Source organism: Blennius ocellaris (assembly GCF_963422515.1).
Source record: "Blennius ocellaris genome assembly, chromosome: 20".
Classification (NCBI taxonomy): domain Eukaryota; kingdom Metazoa; phylum Chordata; class Actinopteri; order Blenniiformes; family Blenniidae; genus Blennius; species Blennius ocellaris.
The window spans coordinates 12,437,329-12,452,945 of NC_137669.1; the positions used below are offsets into that span (position 1 = coordinate 12,437,329).

General features: G+C 40.4%; 1 protein-coding gene across 1 annotated transcript in view; it reads left to right on the forward strand.

The window, feature by feature from the left end:
• Nucleotides 1-3,567: 3,567 nt before the first annotated feature.
• The window catches only part of csmd3b (CUB and Sushi multiple domains 3b), a gene marked incomplete at both ends in the record, with an annotated part of 464,348 nt that continues 452,298 nt past the window's right edge, over nucleotides 3,568-15,617 (forward strand). The window contains one exon of the mRNA XM_080515545.1: nucleotides 3,568-3,619. Within this exon, the coding sequence (XP_080371671.1) occupies nucleotides 3,568-3,619 (52 nt within the window). The remainder of the gene's footprint in view (nucleotides 3,620-15,617) is intronic.

Below are 15,617 nucleotides of genomic sequence, written 5' to 3' on the forward strand. Positions count from 1 at the left end.
AAATAGACAACCAGTGAACCAGTGAAAGACAGAGGGTAGGAGAAGGAAGATGGGACCAAAGAGACCAGTGTGGAAAAAAGGCAGCAGATAAGTTGAGGGCAAGGTCAACAGGTTGATAAGTCACTTTCTTCACAGCTTGACTCAATATTCACCTCAGTCCTCTCCAATGCTCCACGATTCTTTTCTGCTCCACAGTATTCTTTCCTGCTGACGTGATGCTCATTTCCTGTCTGGGCTCAACACACTGAGTCAATCCCTGCTGGTCTGAATAACTTTCATTGTCATTATTCTTTGCAAAATGCCCTGCAATTTTCTCCCTGTAACCAGAACATATCACAAATGGCTCAGGACGCAGGATTGGATTTATCCCCACTTTCTGAGCAGACTGCTGTTATCATGCACAGTCTCATACGCACATGCTGTGAATATTTGTCCTGTCCGCATGTTGCTGTGGCGTTGCTTGTCATACCACGCATCTGTATGGGGGTTATTACCAGCTCAGTGTATGGATTACACTGCGAGTGCTGTCAAAGTCTCACTGTCTGGTTTGTTTGTTGTCGTCGGTATGAAAAGGTTATTTTGACTTTCATCTAAATGTCTCTGTGGAATACAAAACGCAGCATAAAGCATGTTTACATGCAACCTCTTGGAGCATTGGCAAGCTTCCAAGTCGGCTGGTTCAAGGATCTTTTTGTGGAGAATCTGCGCTTTCCCTGTGTGTGTGTGTGTGTGTGTGTGTGTGTATGAGCTTTCTTTGAATGCTCTCACGATTCAAAAACGTGCATTTAGACAAATATCCCTTTTGGGTGTGTCTGCTTGTTTGTTTTGGCTTCCTTTTTAAAAAAACTAACATTTCCAACTCCCTTTGTATTGCTGGATGCAGAATACTGAATACAGCAATTACAAAATGTGCAGACATTCATTGGAAAAGTATGGATGAGGATCAAAAGTATACGAGCTCTGAACACAGAGCTCTGCTTTTTGGGATTTTGTGTATTACATGCTCACTTGACATGTAAAAGTGAGCTGTGAAGTTTGTGTTATTCTTTTGCATCTGTACTGTAGCTTTAAAACATTTTGGCTGAGCAAAAAGTATGCGTTTTGGGTAAATTTAGTGGGCAAAGCATAAAAAAGTAACAGCAAATGCACAAAGTTGGGTAAAGTGTAAGTACCTCATAACTCTACTTAAGTGCAACGCTTGAATATGTCTCTTTTTTATTGCTTTCAGCCTCTGTGAAATGATTTATCTGTACTGCACCATGTACACCAAAATTAACCTCTTTTAGTTGTGACCTTGAAGGCTTCACTGACAGATGGACCAGTAAGAAAGTCTGGTCGCGGGAAATTGTTGTCTGTGCAGGAAGTAGTCTGGGTTGGTGCTACTGCACAGCAGCTTTGCTTCTCTTCAGCTGCTCTGCTGCTCGAATGCATCGTCTCGCCACACCAAAAAAGCAAAACAAATGCCTGTGGACCCTGAACACATTAAAATTATCTGTGTTGTGTGGACACTGCAGACAGATAATCAATAGCTCGTGAAGTGATGCATGCCATGATGTACAGTGGGAATTGAACCAGAAACAAAGATCTTTATCTGAACTCCTTAAATGCTAGAAATAGAGCTTTAATATACTGCTTATGAGAAAAGAACCAAGCAGCAGTGAAACAAATGGCTATCTTTGCCAATCAAGTTATAACCAGTCACAGAATGACATCTTGCCTGCGAACTACTTTCAGAGGCAGATTTACATACGAGAGCTAAAATTGGACACAATTTGAAGCAGTTGTTAAAGACAATGTCTTCTTGTGGGTGGAAGTGCTCTACCTGTTGCAGCAGTAAAGAACAAGTGCCATCTACCAAACGACCCTCTGTCTCAGCCGGTTCTTTGGGTGGGTGAGAAAGGTCAGGGAAATCTGTTGTCCATTTGTCTGACACGTTGCAGGTCTTTGATGGAGAGAAGCAGACAGTGAGTGACCCTCTCAGCAGGAGAGATGACACTGCAGATATTCCTGAGAGTTAACAGAAGGCAGCTAGGTGAAAACCAGACTGTGATGGATGACGTGCTGATGCTCGGAGAAAAAGGTGAGCAAACTTGGATCAGTGTTGGTACGACAGGGATTGCGAAATGCCAAGATTTTTTACCGGCCACTGGTCCAGTAAACATGCAGTTTTTTCTGGACTGAAGCACATTTTGCTGGACTGAAGTAAAGTTTGACGAAAGTATATTTTTTTATATGAGGCTGTAATAAACTCATCCCCACAGGAAAGTATGAAATGTAGAAATGTATGCATGTATTCTCTCAAAATGTAACTTGAGGTTAGTTTGTATAAGGTCATAAAAGGAAACAGTACAAACTATTTTTGCTCAATTTGGACAATGTGGGTGTCTGTGTGACGTCATAATGTCATAATAAACTTGTTATATCTTTAAAACCTCAGAATCACTGAATTTATTCCTGGGGAAATTATTTTAAAAACAGCAGTGTTTCCAGCACTAATGCAGCACAACTGCTTGGGACTATTGTCAGGAAGTTTAGCATGGAGTAGGACGCAGCTGGAGAGCTGCCGTTTTAAAACGGTGACGTTTGGCGGCAGAGCGCCTCGCTGTACAGCGGCTTTGCAAACATCCACGTTGATGCGTTGCGGTTTTTTGAGCGTAAAATACATCCAAGTGGCAACATGTTGTCATGAAAAGTTGGATAGCGGCAATGCTACCTCCGTGGCCTCCTTGCTGGCTGCAAATTTCATGGCTCATTACTCCACGTCTCGTTGAGGCCCGCCTCCGTTCAGGAAATCCATTACACATTTTGCAGAGCGGCAGAAATTCGGACATGAGACCGGTTTTAAGAGGATATTAACCACACCAAGGGCATTTTTAACAGTAATAACCAACTGTCCAACGTATTCGCGATCACTGGTACTACAACCCATGTCAAGTTTTCAGCTGTGACGGACGGAAAATATAAATGGATGTGCTCTTGTTGGGCTATGTGGTGGGCAAAGGGTGTTGGAGATAATAATCATCGGGATCTTTATCAACACTCCAGTGCCAACTCCAGTGACTATTATTTTATCGTAATGTGATGCTTTATTGATCAGTATGCAGTTCATCTGCTTCTCACCTCCATTCAGGTCAGAACAAAGGGCTTGAAAACCAGCCCCCCGTTTGAGTGATGTCTCTCTAATAACTAAGCCACCCTGCTGACTATAATATCCAGGAGGGCATGAGTGGGCGAGAATCTATGAAAGTGTGAAACCAAAATGTCTATTGTTTTCTGCACATTAAGCTCCAATTTGTTTGTCCGCTCTAGGCGATGACAGCCGGCCGACCCAGCTTGCATCGATGCCAATGTGGTGTCATCAGCGAGCTGGAGTGCTCAGACAGAGGGGGCACTGGAGGGTCGATCATCCATGTGAGGACTAACGGAGGAGGGGCAGCAGGCGCGTATTCCTAATACACCTGGGCTTGTGATTTGCACACGCATATACAAGCATGCAATACATTTTCTGCAGGAAGTGGTATTACCAAACAACTTATCATCTGAAGAGTACTTAGTAACCATGGCAACATGCACTGTGGCTTGGCCAATGGGCTCAGTGGGAAATGGATGATCACGGAGAGTGAGAAAAACGTGTGTTTGTTTGTTTGTTGGGAGGGGGTATCGATGAGCAGCACACGTGTGCGCCACAGCAAGGATGTATGTCATATGCTCCAGCTTTTGTCAGATGGCTCTGAGAATTGGCCAAGATGAAAAGAGGAGAAAAACGATGTAATCGAGCTATCAAGAGGACTGGAGAAGGGAAAACAGAAATTAAGAAAAGTGATATCATGAGATCAGACATGTACTCTGTGTGAAAACTATCAGATTCCCCTCTTCCGACCATGGGGTTGAGACTTTGTGTCTTATTACATTCTCATGTCTGAGATTTCCTAAATCCATCCAGTAATACCTTCACTTGTTCATCCTTTCATTTTGGCTGCACATACAGTATAAAGTATAGTTGAAGTGGCGAGAAACAGTGGGGGTAAAAAAAGCTAATTTGGAAAATAAAGAAGGCTCTATAATTAGTTTCTTTGGTAAAACAAGATTACTACAATGTGTTAATGAGCATTGCTCTGGGTCTCTGGCTCATTAAAGCATACCACTGTCATTAGAAGTTCAATTGGGCCTAAGCTGTCCAGGAAATGCAGCATTCCTAACAAGAACCGTACATCGCAAATTGCTCGGTAAAAATGCAGTCGAGGAATTTGTTGGCTTATATTAAAAATACATGACCAACCTGAAGTAAAACTGTGTTTGTATAGACACTCTCTCTATATATGTGTGTGTGGGTGTTTGTGTTATGAGATGTGATCTTTTATTAATTAACTAATTTGTTGAGAAAACCTCAATTGCTAGCTTCTCCCAATGCTAAACTATGTAGTAAACAAGCCCTTTTAATACTTCACAAAATACAGGCAAAAAACAGATGTCACTTTCCTTAATGTACATTTTCTGAGCATTTTTGATAAATGTTGCATTTTGCTCAACATGAGTTCCTTATTTTTTTTCAACATTGACCTCAAAGATCACAATTACAATTTCCCAGTGCAACCTTACCAATCATCTTCATTTCTCATCGCAGAGCTGCACCACTTTGTAAGGTCATTTACGTGGCTTTCAGGGGTCACGATGATAATGAAGTGCTAAAGTGTTAATTATAATCTTTATGTGTGGGATGAAAGTTTACAGGCTCTCAGATCCATGGTGGGTATATATACAGAGAGAGGGAGAGAGCAGATCTATGCGCACAACACAAAAAAAAGCCTTAAACCCATGCAAAAAACATCATCATAGACAGTCAATATCTGACATCAATTCCTAACTTTTAAATATGAGCCTATAAAGTCCACACACACACACACACACACACACACACACTGCTGTTTTGCTGTTTCCTCCAGTAATCAATGGCCACATATCCTCAGTACAGCCACATACGTATATGCACACAATTCCTCACACTTGACACCAAATCAGTTTCAGTGACACCACGGACACACACACACACACACACACACACACACACACACACACACACACACACACACACACACACACACACACACACACACACACACACACACACACACACACACACACACACACACACACACACACGGTTTGTCTTTGAAATGTACTCATAACCTTTAGATATGAGTTGACATGCAACACACACAAGATACAGACTCACTCCTGTCTGTCTCAAACACGCACACACACACCCTGAGTGACCCTGCCATTTTGTGTGATTGTTTGATTGATGAGCCTATTGATGTACCATATGGTTCATCTCTGGGGTGACCTCATGTATTGATCCAACGATGTGCATGAGCCTTTGCGTGTGCGTTATGTGGACATGTTTTGTAACTATTTTGCACATGGATGTATGTGGGTACACAGAGATAGTGTGTGTGCGTGTACGTGCGTGTGTGTGTGTGTGTGACCTTCTGTCATTGATTACAGGCAGGGCGTGATTGGAATAATCACTCTGCTGTCAGGGGGCTTGTCACTGAGACACTCATCACCTCACCTGGACCTTGCACAAACCTCATATGAGATGTTTGACGTTTTGACATGTGCTATGAACAGCACAGAAATTTGGATGACATGTCAAAAATCGCCCTGATGAGATTGTTGTTACAGCTTTCCTGGACAAGCTATTTATTTATTTTTGTAATATTTCACCAGCCTGACCACAAAGTTAATGGAATAGACTTTGTTTCATTGAAAGGTAGTTCATTTGGTTAATTACTGTCAAAATTAGTTTTTAGTAAAGAGGTAACTCTAGTCTTAAGCTTCTGAGATGCTGATGCACAGATGCAATTTGCATCATTGACTCTTTATGAATCATTGGAAAAGATATTTGTCTCTTTTGTGGAGTAATTTACAACTTGGTCATATTCCTTTGTTTACAATAGGGCTCCATGGGGCGAAATGTGGTTCAGAAGCTACCATATCAATAGAAGCCTTGAAATATTCCACAAGTTTGAGGTTTACTATTCAAAATGTGACGTATTTCAATGATTGCCGTGTCGAAGCTTGAAGAAGCCTGGGTTTTGTAGACCGCCTTTTCTTTTATTTGTTGGCTAAGGCTGAATTCAAGTGATTTTTGGGATTGAATTGTGCCGAGCTCTGTTTTGATTAGTTTTTTGTCAGAAGTTGGTGTATTAATGTGGAACCAGCCATTGGACGGGTGCTATGTGTACTTCAGCTGTTGGCCTCGAGCCTGGTTAAATTGTGAGCGTTGTGCCAGGAAAGGCAGAAAGCATGATGGCCATACTGGATCGGTCAAGGCCTGGAATAATAATTCTTACCCTTTGGTGCCGTTGACCAACAGGGTACTGGTAGAAACAGGACCATTGTTTGTAAGCAGATAATATGCAGTTGCGCTGCCTGAAGGGAGCAGCAGTAAAAGAAGCAGTTGTATGTATGCGATTGCCTGAATGCAATTGTAGTAATATGAATTTTTCCAGAAAGGAAATTGTTTATCCAACTCTGTACATGGGGTTATAAAAATGGCAGTTGCCTATGCTCAATTAAAGTTCATTCATTCAGTACCCTTGTGGATGGAGGTAAATTGTGGGCTAACACAGCCATTTTCAGTTTTCTCCAAAGATGATTCAAGTCTGGGCTGTGGCTGGGCCACTCGAGGACATTCAGAGTTGACCTGAAGCCACTCCTTTATCTTTGTTTTGTTTTGGGTCATTGTCCTGCTGAATCCCCAGTCTAAGGTCAACAGCGCTCTGGAGCAAGTTTTCATCCAGGATTCCAGCTTTCCTTTTGTCTTGACTAGTCTCCCAGTTTCTGCCATTGGAAAACATCCCCACAGATTGATGCTGCCACCATCATGATTCACAGAAGGGATGGTATTGTCCTGGTGATGAGCAGTATCCTTCCAGTGTGATGGCATGCATCCATGTTCAATCTTGTACTTGATGGTCTGAGAATCTTTCAGTTATATTTTGTTACATTCAAAATTGAGGTGGTCCATCAGGTGCCTTTTATGAAGGAGTAGCTTCCATCTGGCCACTCTACCATAACATCCTCTGGAAGATTCTCCTGTCTCTGCAGAGGGACGCTGGAGCTCTGACAGTGACTATGAGGTCCTGGTCTTTGTCTGACGAAGGCCCTTCTCCCCTGATTGCTCAGTTAAGATGACTGGCCAGCTTTTGCAAATGTCATGGTGGTTATGAACTTCTTCCATGTACTGATGATGGAGGCTTTAAAGCAGCATAATTCTTTTCTGTACCCTCCCCTAGATTTGTGCCTGGAGACAGTCCTGTTTGAAAGGTTTACAGACAATTCCTTTGACTTCATGCTTGCTTTGTGCTCTGACATGCACTGTACACTATGGCACCCTATATAGACAGGCGTCTGTCTTTCCTCATGATGTTCAATCAACATCATTTTAACACAGACAGACTCCAATGAAGCTGTGGAAACATCTCAAGGATGAGCAGCAGAAACGGGATGACCTGAGCTGAATTTTGAGCTTCATGGCACAGGCTGTGGATACGTATGTACATGTGATTTCTTCATTTTCAATTACATTTTTTCATGTTGCCTTTTTGGGGCATTGTGTGTTGAATTTTGAGGGAAAAAATATAAATTTTGAATTTCATCAATATGGCTGTATCATAGAAAATTGAGAAAATGAACTAGCGTGACTACTTTCCATGTGCAGTGTATGGCAAAAGTTTGGTATTAATTTCATCTATATTTCAGCCCTCTATATCAATTTATAATATTAAAGTAAAAGCCTTCCGGCATGGCGTACTGTCGAACACTTATCAGCATTTGAGTTAGTCTTATTTATTTAACATGGTTTCACCATGCAACCCATCCAATCTACTTTACGATTGTCTATATATCAAAACATTTCTTATATGTATATATCAAAACACAAGTTTTGTGTAGACAATGCAAAAAGGTAGTTTGCGCAGTTGTGATTCAGAGCGTATCGTTTCTACAGACAACTAAAATGAAAAGAGATATTGCGTACTTGACCATGCATACAAACAGCAATTAGGCTGTATCCAGCTGATGCATATTTATATATTGGATCTAAAACGGTGTGATAGGAAATCAATTCTTAACAAAAGTTTATTTGGTTGACTTTTCCCCTTGTTTTATTGTTCTTGCAAGACTGTTTATGCTTTGCATGGTGCTGCATGGTTCACATACACACAACGTGGCGCAGACGCTCCGCACTGCAGCTGGAGATCACTGGCCACATATATTGTAACACTGCCGAAAGCCAGACTCTACCTTTGTTTTCACCCCAATTTATTTTTTCTTCTGCTGACTTGGCAAATGAGCATCCATACCAACATTTACAGGATTTGACTTTACACACATACACAAAATGTGAATCCAGAGTTTCTACTCTTCAGAAAGGCCTGTTTGCATATTCTCGGTGTCTGCTCACACTCGGCATACTTGGTTGGATTAAAATGTGTTCTGGCCACTTTTAGCATAGTTCAGCTGAGCAAAGCTTAACATTGTTACCCAAACCTCATCACGTGCTTCAAGTGCAAAGTCTTACCCTGGTAAGGGTAAGACTTTGACAAAACAAACATAACAAACATTGCAGAAAACATTGAAGAGATTAGATAAATTTAAATAGTAAAATATATGGAGTAAAGAGTGTGTGTGTATGCGTGTGCGTGTGTGTACATGAAAACGGAGACATGTGAAGAGAAATTTGATTTATTGCCTCACACATCTAGTGAGGTGTGTGTGCTAATGGAATAGTGCTGTGATCTCAAGTGGATTGCACCATGCATCCATGTGTCTTTGTGAAGCATAATTACATCTAACCACCAATTACCACATAACAACAGATCATAGCAACTGATAAAATATGTTGAATCAAGAGTTGTACAAAGTAATCAGTGCTTTCTAAGCCATGCGTTGTTAACTGTGCCCATGGAAAAAAGAAGGAAGTCTTGGTGTGTTGCGGCTGTGATCCGGGTTCAAAAGGATGTTTGAGATGTTCAGTTCAGTCACAGCTGTGTTGTGTAACGATACAAGATAGAGAAATCTGTAGTTTTGTGTTTGTGTCTTCTGCAGTGGCGAGATTAGCTGCAGGCTAACTGGACAGCCAGATGGTAATGGGTTTGTCTGAGTCTTGGTGAACAGTAAGCAGACCCATGAGACATGATGGGGAGAATCCTCAGAGGGCAGAAGGTCCTGGAAAACAACTATTGGATCCTGTGATCACTGGTTTTATTGACCGATCACGTTTCTCGATGCATCTCATCTGAAATCTTCCTGTCACCTGTGTGAGGCATTTCAAAATGGGTTGCATAATAAATATCTTATTCTGTAGAGTACACCACAGTTCCGTTTGTAGCATATTTCTCCCAACAGAAAAGAATGGTTGACAAGGTACGAAAGGTCTTTTATTTAAATTAGCTTGTTGAATATAGGTAATGTGCAGTTAATCTTCTGTTCCCAAGTACAATACAGGTTTTTTTGTAGTTTATTTATTTATTTTTCTTTGTCCCAATACAAGTGGGAACATATCTTTTAACAGTTTTTAATCAGATTAAGATAGCAGATTAAGAACTAACACATCCCAGCATACACGTAGGCAAAGACCTAAAAGCTACAGATATTGAAATGTGTGAGATGTCTGTTGGTTAACCAGTTTTTGTTGTTAAACCAACCAAAGGCAATCCTTACGCTGTTCATCTCTAAAGTCCTCTGCACATGGCTGAAGCTGGAGGAGGTCTGCTTTTTATCACCTGATCATTTGCTTTCATCTCACCTTATCCCCCACCTCCTTTACTATTCCACCAATCATCCCCATGCTGTCCTTCACTACATCTATGATCTCCTCTCCCACTAGTCAGCTCTGTCTAGAACATTGTTTGTTCAATACATTTCTATCTCTCCTCGGCACATAGCCAGAGAAGCCATATTGAGATGGTCTGGATATTTCTAAACTACTCAGCCTTTGCTGTCTTTCTGATCTGTTAGGTTTTAATGCTGTCACTTTCAACTAGCAACATCTTCATCTCTGCCACATCCAGCTCAGCCACAGTCTCCCAACTATACATCAGGGCAGTAGCACTGGTGGAAAAGAAAGTGCTTTGCTCAAATTCACTTCATATGTACAAGCAAACAATTATTGTGAGAAATCAAAGTCATTCATTCAGTATGTTCCACTGCTTGAATGTAATTATGTGCACAAATGTTGATTGAGTATCCCCAAAGCATCGCTTACATCAACAATATGTTCATTCAAACTAATTAACCAAAATCTTCAGACAGCAAAACCTGTAAATTGGTGTTACTAACAAGAGAATCTCATGAAAACAAAGTGAAAACCATATAAAGTAGTGATTGTCTAACATATTACAGTGAATACCACCTGAGAAAATGTTGAGCTTTCCATGAACCACATTTATTATATACCCTTGTATATAATTGTCTATTATCTTTCTTGAGAATACTAAAATGTAAACTACTAACATTAAGGGGGAAAGTCTGGTTCACCTTCTCAAAGGGCAGAGTGGGGACAAAAAAAAAGTCAGACTAGGACTATGCAAGAGGACTCCGTAAGCATGGCTGATTTCCATCGAGACCACACCTGAACCCTTTTTCCCCCTGTTTCTGTCAGTATGTAGAGATGTCAGCCATGTCGACTCTTACACATGTTGCTGCCTCAATTGCCAGCAGCTTGGAAATAGACAACTGATAAAAGAGAAGTCATGCCTTTTGAATGTAAATGGACATATAGACCTGGTGGCATAATTGTCAAACAATCTAGTAAATTACTGTATCTACTAAAAACGCGGGCACAATGCCATTTACACATGTGCTGGTATGTCAGCATGGGAACTGTTAAAGTAGCAGTTTGGCATAGCAGTGCTAAAAAAATTTGGTTTCTTCTTTGCTTTATTCAGACAGTTGGTATGGATCCACTTGCGTTTCAACCCATGATGACTTTATGGTTCATTGTTAAAGGGATTTACAAGACATTGCAAGAATTATAGTTAAGCAAAACAACCTATTTCAAGTCGTTGCAGTACTTGCAGGTGTACAAAATCCCACAATGTGTGCAAATGAATGTATGCAGTTATGGTATGCTTCAGTAATGACAGTAGGGCTGACAAGTGTACGACACAATGCTGATACTTTACGAACACAATGTTTCAGAAAAAGGATGAGGTTTTGGTTTTAATGCTGAGATGCATAAATCAAACTTCACTATGGATTTCTGTTCGTCTCATCCATCTTGACTTCCCTGCCTTCTCTGTTTGAAGTCAAAATAAGGCTACAGAGCTTATAAACCCATGATGGATCAAAGTATTAGTGGGGGGAAAAAAAAAAGATTCTTTCTGGAGCATGACTTATTTGACTGCATTCCAACTTAAAAAAAAAAATCAAAATGCCACTCAGAAAAGATCCCTGCACACATGGCACATCAGCATAAATTATGACTTTAGATGTATTTCTCATGAAGGCCTCTTTCAACCATAAACTCAAAATCTGTTCAGTCAGTGGCTTTCTGAATTTCTTTTGTCACGTAAGTACACAGAAGGTTTGGTTGGAAAACAAAACTTGTCATTTCTTTGTAAATTATGCACTCAAAAGTGAAAAGCACAGCTTTAGCTGCAGGTAGTGTTTGCAGTGTCATCTGAGAGCAAGCACGTTCTTGGCTATGCGCTGTAGTTGCCATGTGTTGATCCACTAAAGATGAGTGGTTCCTCTGAAATGTTTTCAAAAAGACCTTTTACCTGTTTTCTACCATTTGAGAGAATTATTTATTAGCATTGGGTGGAGGGGACGTGAGAGGCTCAGGGTGGAATCTGTTTTATTCTATTACTATCCACTGCCAATGTGACTAATAATTACAAATCCAATCCCCTCACTTGTCACAGCCACAAATTTACTTACTCATGGCAGGGGTGAATGTTACTCATTTGTCTGCACGTGTGTGCGCATTCACATGGTCATATGCATTTCTATGGCTTTCTGTCTGAAATTATGCATCGAGCTTCCGTTGTTACATAATTAATGTTGCATTACATGCACACACCCATTGTGCATGTGGCGGAAGTAATCTCAGTAAAGCAGAACATCTGCTTTTTTGTTCTGTACAAATTTTTTGTCATGTAAACTGAATTGTAGTAATACGATTTTACATTATTTGTGATTTGTATCCCAAAGAGTGATAAAATCTCCATATCTCCAAACATACAAATATATATTTGTATGTTTGCCATCAGTATTACTGTCGAATCTGTGTATGCAGTGTTTTTCAGGAGTAAATTGTTTAGTTAATCTTTTCTATTAAATTAAGTTACTGATAAATGTTTAAAAAAAGAAAGTACAAAGTCACAAAAAAGTTACAGTCCTGCACAGTGCCAGAGTGATGATGCTACAGTTTTCGTGCTATCGTGCACATGTTTTTTAATTAGTTGAGGGCGGCACACTTTCTTGACGTGACCATCACAGATGTTCAGACTCTGGCCGTGTCGGGCTTGCGTGATATTTCTGTGTTTTTTTGCAGAAAAGCCTCTTTCATTCCAAAAGCATACAAGTCAAGTGAAGTGAGCACTCTAAGTTGCCCTTTGGCACAAATGTGAGTCGATCTGTGTCAGTCAGCTTTGATTCTGTGATTGGCTGGTGACCCGTCCAAGGTGTCATGGCGCATACTGAGAGGGTGCTGTTGTCAGACAATGTGTGTCCTGGAATGCAAGAGTCCCGATTTCGGTTCGATCATGAGTTTTACCAGCAGTTTGCAAGTCAACACCGTCTTTAGTGAACTGCAAAGTCGAGCATTAAATCAAAGTGTGGGCCAGGCTGTCAGATGGGAGCAGATGGGATGTAAGTTACAGTACATCCAGAGATGGCACACTCAGCTGGCCTACTTCATATATTCCTACAATATTTATGCTATCACCGCAGGTGAAAACTGCACCATAAATTGATTTAGAAATAAAAATAAATATTGGTATTGTTTTACATCAAAGATTTCAGTATGATAGAAAGAAACTTTAAATAGTTCTTTCCTGTATTTCACTGGTTTGTGTGTATTTTCTCTGACTACTACACAGTGTTGTTCACTACAAGAGCAGCATGTTCTTTTGATCCTCAATGGATAAGTCAACATCTACTTTTGTAATGTTACCACAGTTCATGATGTGCCGTTTTCCTTCCTTATATTAGTGTTTGGGGTAAACAAAGGTCTGCTCTGGTACCACTAGTCTGTATTTCTTAAACATTTAATATTAATCCAGGGATTCTTATCGAAGCAGGAAGGATTTATTTTTAGATACTCCTACAGCGCCCTTCATGATATCCACATTGACCTCCTGGAACTGCCCTGTAGAGTCTTCTAATGTCGGCTGACTGAAGCAGTTTGGGGTTAATTGTCCTGCATACGGGCACATCAGTACTCCTATTGTAACAACTGGAAACCTTTGCCCACATACATTGCTACTTCCAATTGAAGTAATCTAAATAAAAGTGTCTGTCAAATGTTGTATAATATGGCTTGTTTTTGGCATGGATTACTTTAATTTAACATTTATATTAATTTACAGCCTCATTCAAATTTCTGAATAATGATCATTTAATTGCCAAATCAGAGGCATGTTTGTGAATTTCACTGATGTTTGATGCAGTTTGCAGGGCACTGTGACATAATGGGGTCAGCACAGCTGCCATTTGTACTGCCAACATTGCTTATTGTCAGAGCTAGGATAGTTTGAGAGTGGAAACCAGGTAAAATACTTCTCACCTACAATCAAGGTACTTCTTCCAAAGTAAATATTGAGCTTGGGTGGTCCTCAAATAGCATCAATGTTGGAACATTTCATGCCTTTTTTGTTTTTGTATGAGGTTTTATTTCTCCTTTAAGCATCTTCAGTAGTGGATGATGCGGTACCAAGGTCACACATTTCTCAAGATAAAGATTTTGACTATAAAAGGACTACGGTAACAATATAGTACTAATATTCACTTGGCTGTATTAATTCTGAACACATTTTCAAACTGATGCACATTTGCTAGAAGAGCACACATACAGTCTGCCCCACTGTCTCAGGTTTGATATATCGTCGAAGCACACTGGGCCATACTGGACCTTTTTAAATAAAGCTCAGAGGGCAGCACACCTGCTGTGAAAGAAATACAAGAATCCAGGGCCTGCAAGCTAAATTCATCTCAGTGACTGAGTTTATACAGGAGAGTTTACCCAAGGCGAAGGAACATGTTTGTACAACAAAGGCACCACCTGAGAACAATTTCACAGTGGAGGAAAAAGTACTTCTATTTCTTCTGATAGAGCAAGCTGTTTCTGTTCTGATTGTTAACGTTGACTTTAAGTAAAAAGGAGTGAAAATTGCAGAGCTTTGGAGTTGTTGTTTTTTTCCCCTTCTTTTTTTGGCCTCAACCAGGGTTCACTCATGTCATACAAACCACACGACTGGGATGATGTTGCTGACCGAACCATATTGTTTGCTTGAAAGCCAGCATTAAATGTCTGTCAGGCAGAACTGAACTGCAGGCAGTCTGTGTCTGCAATGGCTGCAGTAGCTTTACTGTGCTTGTGTTAAGTCCAGTCCCCAGTGTTTTTACATAGTGTTATGTGACGTTGCTATTGGAGGGATGCACGATGAACATTTGAGGTCTGTCGAATGCTGAGGGCTTGATGAAAAGCCACACAGATCAGGTTGAACTTGCTTTTTTTCAGTTCAGTTTTGGGGTCAGTTATTATGATACCAGGCAGGGGCTATTTTCTCTACAGTCATATTTGTTCCTAAACTGTCCGATATTGTGAGGCTGCTGGATAATTAGACCATCGATGCTTGCACAGCACATTGGGAATGTTTTATAGATTAAGAATCATGCATGATTGGAAAGTAAACACAGAGGTCTTGTGGATTGTTAGGCCTCTACTTGTTGGATCAGTAGATGGATCAGCTCGATATGCATGTTCTAACTAACCAGTTTTACTCTTATCTTTGCTCGTTGGGTATTTTTTTCTGTTATACATGCCATTATTTCAGTTTGACGAATGGTGTTCAATTCAGAAATTCAATGTTTTTTTCTAGCAATCATTAATTTCCATGTATTATGCCCCCTCTTGCAAACTGGAATTTCTTTTTAGTATCCATCACTTGCCACAGCTTCTGCCTTATCCTGAATTATGTTTTGGCAAGCAAGATTGAAGCAGTTGCAAATCAAACAAACCCACATAATCCCTACATTGAATTTGATTTTTTTTTTTTTTTCCTTTTTTAGTTCTTGCATCAGCAGTTGGCCGCCTGCTTCTGGCAGTTTTTTACAAGATAAAGTCAGATGCTATTTGGTCCAACCTTAGCTGTTTCCCATGTTGGAGTAACCTTGGACACTCACCTTGAGGACTTGTCTGAGCCATTAAAACTGTGTTTTGATATTAAACTTGATTAGGTTGAAGACAAATCTCCAAGGCTACCTGAGTTTGAACGTTGATTTCTCCAACAACTGAAGGCGGGTGATCCCAAGTCTTTTTTTAATCACTGAGTCTCTTTCATCCTGTAATTATTCATTATAATAGAAGGAGAGGGGTTTCAATA